Source organism: Bos indicus x Bos taurus, chromosome 1, assembly GCF_003369695.1.
Source record: "Bos indicus x Bos taurus breed Angus x Brahman F1 hybrid chromosome 1, Bos_hybrid_MaternalHap_v2.0, whole genome shotgun sequence".
Taxonomy (NCBI): domain Eukaryota; kingdom Metazoa; phylum Chordata; class Mammalia; order Artiodactyla; family Bovidae; genus Bos; species Bos indicus x Bos taurus.
Genome location: NC_040076.1, coordinates 145343605 through 145358534, shown reverse-complemented (window position 1 = coordinate 145358534; position 14930 = coordinate 145343605). Strand labels below are relative to the sequence as shown.

The window sequence follows — 14930 nt, the reverse complement described above, 5'->3', positions numbered from 1 at the left end:
CCAGTACCGTACAGTTTTAGTTACTATAGTTTTGTAATGCAATTTGAAATCAGGAAGTGTGACATTTCCAACCTTCTTTCTCCTATTCGGTAGTCTTCTGTGATTCCATAAAAATCTAAGGGTTAAAAAATATTTCTTTGGACTTCGGGTTCAAGATGGTGCAGTAAAAAGATGTGTGCTTATCCCCTCCTGCTAGTGTTGGAGGGCCTCTTGTGGAGGTGTGGGTTGGCAGGGGCTCACCACAGGGATGGGGGCACTGGCAGCAGCAGGCTGGGAAGGTCCCCCTTGGCGTAAACACTCTTGGAGTTTGCCATTAACCCTACAATATACCCCAGGACTGGAGAACATTTTTTCTCCTGAAAAGAAACACATGCCCATTAACAGTCCACCACTCCTTACCTGCAGCCCCTAGCAAGCACTCATCTGTTTTCTGTCTCTATAAACTTGCCTGTTCTGGACATTTCATACAAACAGAACCTGAAGATATGTTGTCTTCTATGACTGTCATTTAGCACTTAGCATAATGTTTTCTAGGTTCATTTATGTTGTAGCATGTATTAATCCTTCATTTTGTGGCTCAATAATATTTGATTGCATGAATATACCGGAGAAGGCTGGTATATTGCCTGGAAAATCCCATGGACGGAGGAGCCTGGTAGGCTGCAGTCCATGGGGTCGCTAAGAGTCAGACATGACTGAGCGACTTCACTTTCACTTTTCACTTTCACGCATTGGAGAAGGAAATGGCAACCCACTCCAGTGTTCTTGCCTGGAGAATCCCAAGGACAGGGAAGCCTGGTAGGCTACCGTCTATGGGGTCGCACGGAGTCAGACACGACTGAAGCGACTTAGCAGCAGCAGCAGCATGAGTATACCACATTTTATTTTTCTGTTCATTAATTGTTGTTTCCACTTTTTGGTTATTATGAATAATGCTTCTGTGAACATTGATGTATAGGTGTTTGCGTGGACATATGTTTGTAGTTCTCTTGGGTTTAAACCTAGGAGTGGAATTGCTGGGTTGTACGGTAAACTCTAAGGATCTTTTCGATTGTTCAACATCTTTTCTTAGGGCTTCAGAATCATACATCACATTAGAATGAGTGCTGTCTCTTCCTACCCAAATATATAACCCAGTAGAGTTCCTAACTCCATTTAAAAATTATAGCCTGCTTTGTTCAGATCAATTTCATAGTAAGATTTGATGTTTGTGGATCTCTATTTATGTAATATTTCTCTTTGTGGTTCACATTTAGAATTAGACTTTCCTTCAAGTGTTATTTTCTTTCATTCACAGAATTCTATCACATTGGTTAAAAGTCAAGTTCATGGGAGGTGATGGCTCAGTGGATGACATATACCTTGATGTTGGTGGGATTCAGACACTCACTCTCTTTAACACTCTCAGCAGCAAAGGGGATCAGACAATTTGTGTCAGCGTGTGCATCAAGGTGAGTGACAATCATTTAGTGTATTTACTTCTGTAACTTTCTTATTTACACTCCCTCCCAGATATCACGGGAATCATATAACTCCCCTGAAGTGGCTCTGAAACAATACGGGAGGCCCAGAAGCAAGTGTTGTACCTGTTCTTCCTTGTGTCTTGATGACTCATGTACACCCCCTTGGTGTAAGAGACCAAGCTAGATTCTCAGGATGCAGTACGTCTTCTCTTGGTTCACGGACCTCTTTTTGAGAAATTGGTGAAAGCTAGAACCATCGTAAAAGGTACCTGTATTTCCCTATGTGTTCTGCATACAGTTCAGAAGCCGTGAACTCCATGGACCTCTAGTAATTAACCCAAGAGGGTTATGACAGAGCATTACACAGAAATGCAGTGTCTGTTGCATTTCACATGGTCTGCCAACTGCTGACATCTTTATTTAAATAGCTTCCTGATATATCAAGTCTTACCAGAAGACTAATGGTTTTTAGTCCTATGCAGTTTTCATATAGGTTCAGTGTTAGGCATTTCAGGTTAGTTGTTTTTATTTTACATTCATGTTATCCTCAGCTTTTGATTATAAGTTCTACTTCTTATTCATTATAGGTGTTCGTACACTACTGAGCTTAATTGGTTCCCACAGAGTCTTATTTAATGAGAACCTGTTTTCTCATTAGATTCAAACCTGCATTAATGAATTTTAGGTTTTACTGTGTTCAGAAGATGCATATTTTATTTACTTAGAAAATAGCAGTGCAGAGCAGGTGGGCCTCGGTGCTCAGTAGACCTGGCGTTGGTAGCTGCTGCTCTGGCCAGCTCTCTGACCTGGGTCTGGTGGGGTCCACAGTGTGGGATTCATGACTGGCTGCATGCTCAGAGCAGGGAAAAGTTGCCTTCCCCACCGTGTCCTGACCCCAAGGTCTCACTCCAGGCTTCTCCTCTTCCTGACAGTCTCCTTCATGGCACACCCTGGACATCTGCATGCGACACTCTAGTCCACATTACTTCTGTCCTTGGAACTGCTTCAGATTGTAGTTTGACTATAGGATTTTTGTTTGTTTCTTTCCATTTTAATACTGTTTAATATTTTTTCTTAAACATGAAAGTAATACATATATAAAACTTTAAAAATATAAGGAAATATAGAGGAAATACAAAGATGGTAAGAGCCCTCTATGCTCTCACCATTCAGAGGTAACAGAAACATCCTGGGACATGTTCTTCCCCTTTTCCTAGGATGATAAAGTCATACTTAACCTACTGGACAATTAGTTCGTTCTTCTTGCCTTTAGATTTAAGTCAAAGTAACACTTGCATGTAGTTAAAGAGTCAGATGGCATGGCATGACTTAAGATGATAAATTGCAGCCGCTGCCCCATCTCCTAGCCCTTTTCTCCAAGCTTTGATTTCTGTCCTGTTTCCACATCATGTATTTATACTGCTGTTTCTCTGTTATCCACTTTTAGATCTTCTCTGCTGACTTAACTATTAAAACAGGTGCATTTTATCTATTATCATATAACATGTTACCTCCAAATGTGGCAGCTTTGGGAATTCCCTGGTGGTCCCTGTTTCCACCACAGGGAGCCTGGGTTTGATCCCTGGTTGGGGAACTAGGACCTTGCATGCCACGTGGCTGAACCAAAACAAGCAAACTAAAAACACAAACCAAATGTGGCATATGTAAGTAACCAATGCTTGTTACTCAGTTTCTGTGTGGTAGAAGTCCAGGTGTGGCTTAGGTCCTCTGGGGCATGATTTCTCAGCAGGTAGAAGTCCGGGCTCTGGTCTCTCTGAAAGCCCACTTTTCATGGTTGTTGGCAGGATTCACTTCCTCGTAGTCCATGCCATGTGGGCCTACATGAGGCAACTCACAATAGGGCATCAGCCAGCTCCCGTGAGCTGAGTAAGCTGGCATCATCTCTTTAACCTAACCTTCATGGTGGCTTTCCATCATGTTTGTCTGACTGTTAGAAGCATGTCACTAGGCTCAGCCCATCCTCAGGGTAGGTGATGGTGCCAGGACGTTAGCACTACGAGGTGGGATTATGCGGGCTATCTTGGGGCTGTGCACTCACCCCCTGGGTGAGGCATGAACTCTTAACACCCCACTTGCTCTCAGCCTTCCCCATTTTCCTGGTGGTTATGTGGTCAGTTTATAATATCTCAGAAATTGAGGTCACATGTGTGTGTTCCAGAACCAGCAAGTGTTCTGTGGCTACATTTATTTTTTCTGCACGTAGTATTTGCTACATTATCTTACTTAAGAGGGTGCCATTCTCCTGTTCCCATTTGGGCTGGAAACGTGTCCCAGGGTGTGGCTGCCTCTGGGGCCTCCATACCAAGAATGCAGTCCCGCTCCTCCACTTCTCACCCTGACCTTGGTCCTCGGCCCAGGTACTGACCGTGGGTTGGTATACTCTTGCTTGAGATGGTGCTGGCGCCATGCATGGGGACCCATGAGGTGATGTGTGTTATACAGACAGAATTCTTAGAACAGTGCCTGACCTATCCAACACTAGGTGCTGCCATTGGCAGCAGCAGCAGCAAAATTTTTTCTTGGTTTAGTCTCTTGTTGACGGAGCATGTTTTCCATTTTCTTCAAAGGAAGAATGCAATGGGAGGAGAATTTTGGAGCTCTAGCCTGTCTGAAAATGTGTTTACCCTCACATTTGCTTCATAGTTTAGCTTGGTATGTAGAATTATGGGATGAAAGTTACTTTCCTTCTAGTTTTATTCCACGGTCACTGACCATCCAGCATTGCTGTTGATATGTCTGAAACCGTTCCCATTCCTTTCTCTGGCCTGGCCTTGTTTCACTTGGGAAGCCTGCTATCTTTGCCCTGGGACTTGGGTGCCCACTTCCTTCCCTCATCATCTGGGAAGGTCCTTGACAGGACCCTTGGTATGTCCTTGTGGGCTGGAGACTGGTTTTTGCATCTTGATGACATCTCTTTCCTTCTTTTATTCTTCTCTCTTGAACTCTGACTAGACCAATGTTTGACCTTATCAGTTGATCTTCTGAGCCTCTTCATCCTTTCTATCCCATTTTCCATCTTGTTTTTTAATATTATTTTCTAGGAGCTATCTTTGAGTTTTTAATAACATACTGTATTATTGATTTCCTTTTTCTTACCCTTATTTTACTTTCTCGTATCATCTTATGACTATTTCTGGATGCATCTTCAGAGGAAATTAGGGTTTTTGTGTAAGTTTTCTTCCATTCCATGTGGTATCCATTTTCTTAAGGTTTCTATTCTTTTACTCTAGTTTTTCTCTTATGTTGAAGGCTCTCCTCAGACACCTTATCTGAACCTGCCTATACCTGAGTGAGGCCCTAAAAGGCTGGTCATAGGCCTGTGTTTGGGGTGGGGTGGAGGGTAACTGAAATGGCAAGCCAACCTTTTTTGGGGGAATCTGGGGATCGATTCCTTAGGTTGTTTGGCTTCCCTGGGAAGGACTCATCGTGTCTCCTCCTTGTGCAGCTTCTGGTGCTCTCGGGGTAAGGTGCGGGGTGCCCACCGCCTGGTCCCCTCCTCTGTGCCTGCGATGTCCCCGTGTTGGGATCCTCAGGACAGGATGCTGGCCCAGGGCCCAGGGGGACAGCTTGTGCTTAGAGGCAGGGGGATGGGTGACCTGTGGGCCACTGTCTCGTGTGTGACTTGTCCTCCTGGCCTGGAGCTTTGGCTGGCTCTGGTGCCACGGGCCTGGGCTCCCAGGGCTTTTGCAGGCCCAGACAGTCTGGTCCCTGCTCAACGTGTCTGCAGCCCTTCAGTGTGGCATCCTCTGGTTCCTTTACCTGTCTCTGCACTGCTTTTTAGAAATGGGTAGGAATCCCTTTTCTGCTGCTGGCTTGCCTTTCCTTTTTACTGTCATTAAAGGCTTACTTGTTTTTACACCTGTTTGAGATAACTGTTAGGATTAAAGTGCTCAAACAGTTCTCACCAGAGGCTGGATTCATCGTTTCCCCACAGTTTGTTGTACTGGTTCTTGGCCTCACAGAGGGAGACCGACCTGGAGTGCAGTGAGCAATTGGCTGCGCTCTCCCCGGGGCTGATGCTCACTGTTGATCTGTCCACGAGTGTGTCCATCTTGATGGTCTGGGTGCCGTTCCAGGTGGCCCATGGCGCTCTTAGTGATGGTGCCCTCGATGCCGTGGAGACACAGAAGGAGCTCCTGGGAGCCAGTGGGCTCATGCTGCTGCTCCCTCCCAGAGTGAAGAGTGTGGACGCGGCGGAGGAGGACGTGTACTGGCTGTCGGCCCTTCTGCAGACCAAGCAGCTCCTGCAGGCCAAGCCCTTCCAGCCTGCGCTTCCGCTGGCGGTTCTTGTGCCCAGCCAGGGAGGGGACGCCGTGGAGAAGGACGTGGAAGAGGGTTTGTGAAGGCAGTTCCACTTCTGAGCTGGCATGTTTAATAAATGGGTAGAGCCTGGGGTCTGAGAAAGTGCTGGTGGCGTGGTGCTGCCACATGTGACAACAGCCACTGTAGTGCCTGGGCACAGGGCTCTAGGGGTCAGGGCAGTGAGACTTCTCAGCTCATGTGCAAATCTCCACCAGGAGATGGGTGACTGGTGTCTGTTTGTCTTAAAGGTCTGATGCTCCAGGATTTGGTTTCAGCTAAGCTCATTTCAGATTATACTGTTATTGAGATCCCTGATTCCATTAATGACTTAAAAGGCACGAGTAAGGTAAGGTTTCATTATTTTTTTCCCTTTCACTGTATCTTGAATTTAGTGTATATTACGCCTTACCTTTTAATTTTATGTTTTGACAGGAAACTTTCTAAAATTATAAGCAGATATCAAAATAAAAGATAAATTTTGCTCATAGTCCTGCTATTGGCAACAAATTAAATTCTGTAAATTTTTTTCAGAGGTTTTGTTGTTACAGATTTAAACTGTGACACTTCATGTCTTATATCTGAGGGTCAGATGTATGATTATTTTTGTAGGGTGGTTGTCCTTGGAATATGAAGAAATAATGTTATCAGAGTTTCCTTAAAAAGTCTGTGCTGACAATTACATTTAGGGAAAGAAGTGTCGGGACTTAAAAATAACTACAGGAATAAAGATAAAGCTAACTACCGGGTGTGAAAGCACCCAGGCATGGAGTGAAGCTGTTAGTCCTTCTAAGAACTGAAGATACAGTTTTCTTTTCAGTGTGAGGTGGAGAGGATGTGCATGGTGCTTCCCCTGGGCTTCTAGCCCTTCTGGGTGGCAGGGGTGATGGGAATGGGAGCCCTTCTCGGGGTCCCTGCTGTGTTGGTCTCCAGGGAGAGCAGACTCAGCTACAGTGGAAGCTTCTGCTCCCCTCTGGCATGGTGAGAAGCTGCTGTTCCGGTGGCACCTGCTGTAGCAGCTATGGGAGGGGCGCCTTCAGGAACCTCCTCTTGAAAAACAGCGTAGATTGTTGACCTAGAACTCTCCCCACTGTCTTTGCTTCTCAGGTTTCGCAGGCTGTGCAGTGGCTGGTCTCCCACTGCCCCTGTGCCCTTGAACTTTGCTGCCAGACCCTCATTCAGTACGTGGAAGATGGGGTTAGCCGGGAGTTTAGCAGCCGGTTTTTCCATGACAGAAGAGAGCGGAGGCTGGGCGGCCTGGCCTCACAGGAGCCAAGTGCCATCATTGAGCTGTTCAACAGCGTGCTGAGCTTCCTGGCCTCTGTAGTGTCCTCCGAGCAGCTCTGCGACCTGTCCTGGCCTGTCGCCGAGTTTGCTGAGGCAGGGGGCAGCCGGCTGCTTCCTCATCTTCACTGGAACGCCCCGGAGCACCTGGCCTGGCTGAGGCAAGCCATCCTTGGCTTCCAGCTCCCACAGATGGATCTTCCGCCTGCAGGGGGTACGTGCTTGTGTCGAGGGGACTGGCTGGAAGGAGTGTGGGGGCTGCATTCCCCTGATCCTTTTTGCTGTAGGGACACTAGCAGATGTCGGGCACCACTGTGCCCCTGGCCCCCCATGGCTTCCACCCGCACTTGCCTTTGGGTTCAGATGTCAGGACGATTTGGGGTCTTCTGGAGCGGGAGCTGTTGGCCTTCCACCACCAGCTGAGTGGTCTGTGGGTGTCTGCTCAGCCCCAGGAGGGGGTGTCAGGAGGAGTGCTGAATCCAGGCCTAGGGTTTCTCGGTTGGTAGCAGGTCCCATCTTACCTGCACCATGGCCTTTGGGAGCTGAAGGCATGGAGACACTGCAGTCCTGTCTCCATGCTGTTGGCTCTGCCTGGGCCGTGGTGCTCAGTGCTGTTGTGACACCAGGGTTCCTTCTCCATTAGAGAAGCTCATTCTGTGGCTCTGGCTGTGCCCGAGTGAGGCTCCTGGGCTGTCCTGACACAGATGCTATGGGCTGCTGTGCTTCAAGGAGCTGTCCCTTCCCTTGCTGATGCTGTTAGGAGGGAAGGAGGCTGTTTTTGCTCATGTGGTCTTGGTAGGGCCATTCTCTGGACCATGTGAAGCAGAGGCCTCAGGCATCTTTCTGAATTTGAGGTGTGATCTCCAGTAGGTTTAACAGATGTTTGCTGCTGAAGGAACCCAAAGAGAAACAAACTTCACTGTGTAAATCCTCTGTGGTGAGCTAGGTCGGGCCTCCCTGAGAGAAGCCCACAGCTCTGGGACCAGGTCTCCTTGAGTCAAATACAAATTCCTGGGTGCATCCACAGACCTGTGCAGTCAGCCCCCCTAGTATGGACCCTTTGTTGTGAACTGTGGCCTGGGTAACTGCATCCCTTACCTGGACACAGGGAGGGAAATGTACTTTTTTTAACAACTATGGTTCTGTTGTATTCAGAGTTGAATACTGACTTCTCAGCTACACAGTTGCCTTCTATAAAAAAAATACAGAGTGAAGAACATTTCATGTAGATTTCTACCAAACCCTGTAACTCCTTGGTGCTTTCTCTCCAGCTCCCTGGCTCCCTATGTGTTCCATGGTCATCCAGTATGCCTCCCAGATTCCCAGCTCTCGCCAGACGCAGCCTGTCCTGCAGTCGCAGGTGGAGAGCCTGCTCTGCACCACATACAGCAGGTGGAAGAGCAGGCACCCCTCCCCGGGACAGAGGGCTGGGCCCTCGGTTGCTGAGATCCCATGGGATGACGTCATCGCCTTGTGCATCAACCACAAGCTCAGGGACTGGACACCCCCAAGGCTTCCCGTCACATCAGGTACTTAGTGCTTGGTGCTGAGGGGCTGACTCCTCAGGAGACTTTCCTGGTCGAGTTTCAGCAAAGAAAAATGTCTACTTGATGTTTGTGTCTTTCCTGTGGGTCCCCACCCATCCTTGCCCTAGGACTATATCTCTTCAAGCCAGTGACTTCCAGATGACTTTGGGAAGAGCTGAGAAGGTTTGATAGAGCCTGCACTCATCTCCCTGAAATGGGCCCCTGAGTCTGGCCTTAGAGAGACCTCTCTGAGTAGTCACACTGGGCATAGAGGTCTGGACATGAGCCTCTCTGGACCTTGAATGACCTATGGACACCTGGAGCATATTTAGCTCAAGCATGGAAGTCACATGATTGTGTGACTTCAGTTAATCAGAAGGGCTTGTCCTTAAGTCAGTAAATTTAAGCAAACATCATCAGGTGGTCACCTGTTGCTCTCTTGATAATCTTTTCTTTTGTATTGTTTTCTCAGAGGCACTGAGTGAAGATGGTCAGATATGCGTGTATTTTTTTAAAAACCATTTGAAAAAATACGACGTTCCTTTGTTGTGGGAACAAGCCAGAATGCAGACGCAGAAGGAGCTACAGTTGAGTCAGGGCCGGTGAGATCTGTGTTCAGTGTATGTTTCTGTCATCCCTCAGCCAAGAGAGTAAACTGTATTCTCTTCCAGAGTATACTGCAGAAATTCACAGCCTATACACGAAATCTAGGTGTCTGTGGTGGTAAAGAACCCATCTGCCGATGCAGAAGACTTACTCTGGGTGGGGAAGATCCCCTGGAAGAGGGCATGGCAACCCACTCCAGTATTCTTGCCTGGAGGATCCCATGGACAGAGGAGCCTGGTGGGCTACAGTCCATAGGGGTGCAAAGAGTCAGACAAAACTGAAGCAACTTCGGACACATATATGAAATCCAGCCCATTGTGGGAAGATTCCAACAAATAATGGGGGCAGATCATTCTTCCCATGTAGTAGAAACTGTTGTAGAGCAGAGAAAGCAGACATCTTGTTTTATTTACTGGACGAACCTGACCCTGAAGTCGTAACATAGCCAGGAGAGTACGGACAGAAGGCTGACCTCTGATCTCGGTTACAAACCTGATCCCAAAAATACTAAGTAAAATGTTAGCACTTGTAGTTTTGTAGTATATAAAAAAACTCACAAGCTCACTTTATACTGTGCTGAACAATATGAACAATAGAAACCTATTCATGGAGTTTGCTGCCATTTCAGAAAAATAAGTGATCATTTCACTAGGTGTTGAAATGCTTTCCTTAACATTTATAGCCATTCCTTCTCCCCCCCACCACCCCCCCGCCAAGAAAAAAAATGTATACCCATTCCCAATAAAATTCCTTACTAAACTTGGATAAAATTCCTTAGCCTGATATGGCTACCTACCATAAAACTAGCCCAAAGCCTCCATGCTTCTTGGTAAAACATGAGAAACACTGAAGTTAGAACCAGCCTTGAACTGCCCCTGACATCACCGTTGTTCACTGTTCTCCTGGAGGCCCTGCCCAGTTTAGCACACAGACACAGTGGCATAAATATTGAAAGAGAGGAGGAACTGTTGTTTCCAGAGGGTAAAACTGTCAGTTCAAGATCATCAACAGTCACACCGTTAGAACCATTCAGCATTTAGCACGGTCATCAGACAGGTCAACCTACAACCGATAAAAATTCTCATTCACAATGGCAACAAATCTAGAACGTATGGACACAAACTGACCAGGAGAGGTGCTAAACCCTTAGGAGTGGATTCTCAGGGTCCTGAAGATGCAAAGAAAACCTAAAATAAATGCCTTGTTAATTGGAGGATGCAATACTATAAAGGTGTCAGTTCTGAAACTGTAAAGTCGGGGCATTTCTTTTTTTAAAAATTTCTTTTTAATTGAAGGATAATTGCTTTACAGTATTGTGTTGGTTTTTACCAAATAGCAACATGAATCAGCCATAGGCTTACCCATGTCCAGGGCATTTCTAATCAAAAGCCCAAAAGGATGTTTACCCCTGGTCTTGCCAAGTTAATTCTAAAATTCTTCAGAATGAGAAAATTTGTAGCAATTGCTGAGAAAATTTTGAATAACAAGGAAGGTCTGCTCTACCTGATATCAAAACATAAAGTTGTAGTAGACAAATGGATCACAATGGAAAAAATGAAAGAACAGAACCATATGTGATAAAAAGTACCATGCCAAATGAGGGAAATTAATGAGGAGAGGACAGACACTGGCATCTGTTTAGAAAAAGCATTAGACCCTCATCTCCCACTGCTATAATCATTACTTCCAGGGGAATTCCCTGGCATTCCCACGGTTAGGACTCAGAACTTTCACTGCCTACAGCCGTGGGTTCAATCCCTAATTGGGAAACTAGGATCCCACAGGCCTCAAGTCACAGCAAAAGAAAAAAGAAAAAAATTTCCCAGATGGATTTAGGAGCTAAATGCAAAAGTAAGAACCTTGCCAATGTTAGGGGAAAACAGAATCTGCTGCTAACCCTGTAATGGGAAGCAAAGCTTACAGTAGAGAAGCTTTGAGAGGCCAGCTGCCCAGGAGAGGGGAAGTTCCTGCAAGACAGAGGCTGCCTGCCCTTGGCACCCGTGCCTGACCCCAAAGCACCCCCACTCTACCTGATGCCAGAGGAACCCTTTCCTCCCTCTCTTTGTTGACTGTAAGCATTTCAAAACATGTACTTACAGTTTGGGGATAAGATCTTTTCATCCTTCTGGAAACAAGCTTCCTACTCCATTACTTCACGTGCACCGCAAAGGGAAGAGAGGTGTGGAGCACAGCCAAGAGGGGCGGATTCCCAGCTCGGAGGATCTGATGCACAGAGCCTCGGCCCAGGAGCTCCTGGCCCAGTGTCTGTCTAGCAGCCTGCTGCTGGAGAAAGAGGAGAGCAAGAGGTGAGGCCTGCTCCCTGGGGTTCCTTATGTCCTTTAGGCCTCCTGCTGGGTTAGCAAGGATCTCAATGATGAGACTCTTTGAAAAAGAAGGCAAGTGTGAAGTGTGAGGACAGAGGCAGTGCCCTTGATAGCGTGCCTTAAACTGCTTTATTACTTGAAATCAGTTTCATTGATTGTGTATCACTGAAGGTCTTGAGTTTCCTACTGGGAACTAAGTGTAGCTGGCTAATAAGCCTCTGTGGAGTGTGGCCGGCACCTGCTCTGTCTGTCTGGCCAACCTGACTGAGGATGTGGGTGCATCCCCATACCGCAGGAAGTCAGGAGCTGGAGTAGACCCTCCTCTGCCTCCCCCACCACCCTTGTTTATGATTTTACCAAGAAAGAAAACCTGCAAGATAGGAGTTTGCACTGTTGTCCCCTTGCCTCCTCGTGCACTGTTCCCTCCAGCAGCTTCTGTCCTGGAGGCAAGGTCAGTCCCTCCCTTTGGCTGGACTCTCATTTCCCACCCACTCAAGGACACTCGTCCAGTGAGAGTCCTTCACTCTCCCATCAGTGTACAAACATGAAAACATGCTGCCATTTCTCCCTGTCTTGGTCCCATTTCCCTCTCTAGTCACCACCTCTGTGTTTCTGCTCCCCTAGGACATGAATTCCTCAAAAACTGTGATTCTCACTTTTCCAGTCTTCTGCAGCCCTTCCCTTCCCCCACGCCCCCAACATCCCCTTGGCTCACCTTGTACTCGCTTCTAGTCTCTGCTCATGTCTACTCAGCAAGGATCTCCTTACCCATCTTACCAGTCCACCCTGTGCCCATGTCTCTGCTTTGTCTTTCTAGCCTTCAGACGTTTCCCTTGTCTGTCTCCCCCCACTTAAGTATAAGCTGCCTGCAGCTGGCCTTGTCTGCTCTGTCTCAGTCCTGTAAACTTAGTACCCAGAATGGTGCCTAGTATTTGGTGGAAGCTTGATAAGATGTGTTAGGAGAGTGAACGAATGTGTTACGATTCTAAAAGTAGGTTTTTTTAGGTATGTATCATGTAAACAGTTTGGATCAGATTGTTTCTCTTAAAAAGACTAAGTATATAGAGTGGACAGCTCTGGAGTGTGTTAGGTGGCGGTGGGTCAGTTCATCACTGAGTCGTGTCTGACTCTTTGCAACCTCATGAACCGCAGCATGCCAGGCCTCCCTGTTCATCACCAACTCCTGGAGTTCACCCAAACCCATGTCCATCGAGTTGGTGATGCCATCCAACCATCTCATCCTCTGTCATCCCCTTCTCCTGCCCTCAATCTTTCCCAGCATCAGGGTCTTTTCAAATGAGTCAGCTCTTCTCATCAGGTGGCCAAAGTATTGGAATTTCAGCTTCAACATCAGTCCTTCCAGTGAACACCCAGGACTGATCTCCTTAGGATGGACTGGTTGGATCTCCTTGCAGTGGGATGTTACTTTGGGTTAGTCTTAAACTATAAGCAGCAGTTCATACATTTGGATAATCCAAAAAGATACTAATTAATTATACACACATAATAGCAAAATAAGCCAAAGAAGATAAACCAAATGAGAGAATTACAAGTAATGTTAAAAAAAAAAAAAAAAAACAGTTGTTTTGGATAAATGCCACCTTTTTCATTAAATAGAAATCAGGTTTATAAATTAAAGAGAAGATCCTAACCTGTTATATTTCTCTGCTTCTCAGTTGATGTTATAACTTAATTCCACCTTTAGGAAAAAGCAAAGCTTTAAAAAATTTAAAGCATACATAGGAGAAAAGTGAGTGATAGTTTTTTTCTTCCTAATAGATAATTTTTTTGTTCCTAATATGCAAATGTTTCAGGTTTGAAGATCAGCTTCAGCAGTGGTTGTCGGAGGACTCAGGAGCACTTAGAGATTCAATGTGCCTTCCCCTCTACCTTCCTCAGAATCTGGTGTCTCTGCCTCAGACTATTGAACCTGTGATGAAAACATCTATGACTGCAAGCCCTCAGGTGAGAAGAGAATACATTTGGCTTTTGTATTAGACTTAACGACTGACAGAATGGGAAAAAAGCAAGGTCTCTTTATTAGCTTAAATTAGAACTTTTCTTACACTTCATCTGTCAGTGTTATAGTGGCCCAGCTAATTTTGAATTTCTGCTTATGAAATGAGTGAAGAATGGGATTGAAATGTGCTAAGAACTGAACAAAACCCATAACCATGTGTGGACATGTAGTAAAACGTTGAGAATAGTCAAGTTGACAACAGTGGCTTGGTTCATGGAGCACATACCGTCCAAGCTTTGGCATCATCCAGACCCCCCTTTCTGGGATTGACTTTCCATGAGGAGAATTAATGAGGAAGGCATGCTCACAGAAGTCCAGGGCTTCAGTCAACAGTGTAAGATGACATACTGTTTCCAATTACTAGTTTGGCAGATACCTTAAAAATATTTGTACTGATTAACTTAGCAATTCTGCCCTAAAGAAATTACTGTATATGACAAAAATTAATGTATTTTTGTTCACTGTAGTGTTAATTATAATATATAAAAGTGGAAACTAAATAGCCAATGATGAGAGTCTGCTTTAGCAGTCACAGTATATATTATGGAATAGTTCCTAGTTCTTAACAATGATATATAATAAAAATTACTAGAAGTTGTTCATGGTAGAATCAGAAGAGAAAACATTCCATGTGCAGATGATACCAGCTATATGTGTGTGTGTGTTGGAAGGGGCTGGAAGGATGTATGATAGATGCCAAGAGAGGAGTTTGTTGAGCCCAACAGCCCCCAGAAGAGGTTTCTAACGTGAGCTGGATCTAGTGCCTTTAGAGAGAATATATCTTGGCTTATGGATATACCAAAACTACTTTTAGTTTCTTTATTTGTTCAAACAGAATGAAAGGATAGGAAAGCAACTGCAGTTGTCAGAGGCAACAGGCACATCTCTGACTGAACGGCTGAAGCACCTAGAAAGGCTGATCCAGAGTTCACGGGAGGAGGACATTGTCTCTGAGCTCCATCTCTCTGCACTGTTGGACATGGTGGACATTTGAGCCACTGGAACTGAGAAAGGGTCCAGAAGATTTTATTTTACTCAAAATAATGTTATTCTCAGATGCTTGATGCATGTTGGAAATGTGATTATTAATCATGCAAATAAACCTTTGGACTATCTAATGAAATCTTCCTCAGTTTTCACAATGAAAGTCTGTTTCCCTCCTGTGTAATGTTCTTGATACTCTTTATCTGTTTTCATAATCTCTTCTGTCATCCAGCAACCCTTGGTGTTACATTTTGGTGTGTAACAGTGGTCATTGTCTCAGCAAAAGTTGTAGTCCCTCATGTGCCAAAATCAGTCATGCAGGGATGAATAAGGTGCAGGGACCCCACCAGCTCACACCTCAAGAGAGACAACAGATGTACCGAGCCAACAGTATATGTACATA

At 45.7% G+C, this 14930-nt stretch overlaps 1 protein-coding gene across 2 annotated transcripts in view; it reads left to right on the top strand.

Moving 5' to 3' along the window:
• Positions 1 to 14666, top strand: part of MCM3AP (minichromosome maintenance complex component 3 associated protein) — a 42236-nt gene extending 27570 nt beyond the window's left edge. Inside the window, exons 21-29 of one of the 2 annotated variants that reach the window (XM_027548256.1) lie at positions 1298 to 1451; positions 5561 to 5819; positions 6035 to 6132; positions 6891 to 7281; positions 8339 to 8596; positions 9066 to 9195; positions 11299 to 11505; positions 13338 to 13488; positions 14379 to 14666. In XM_027548256.1, the coding sequence (XP_027404057.1) occupies positions 1298 to 1451; positions 5561 to 5819; positions 6035 to 6132; positions 6891 to 7281; positions 8339 to 8596; positions 9066 to 9195; positions 11299 to 11505; positions 13338 to 13488; positions 14379 to 14537 (1807 nt within the window). In that variant the 3' untranslated portion in view covers positions 14538 to 14666. The remainder of the gene's footprint in view (positions 1 to 1297; positions 1452 to 5560; positions 5820 to 6034; positions 6133 to 6890; positions 7282 to 8338; positions 8597 to 9065; positions 9196 to 11298; positions 11506 to 13337; positions 13489 to 14378) is intronic. The other variant, XM_027548265.1, reaches the window with a different exon arrangement.
• Positions 14667 to 14930: the final 264 nt, after the last annotated feature.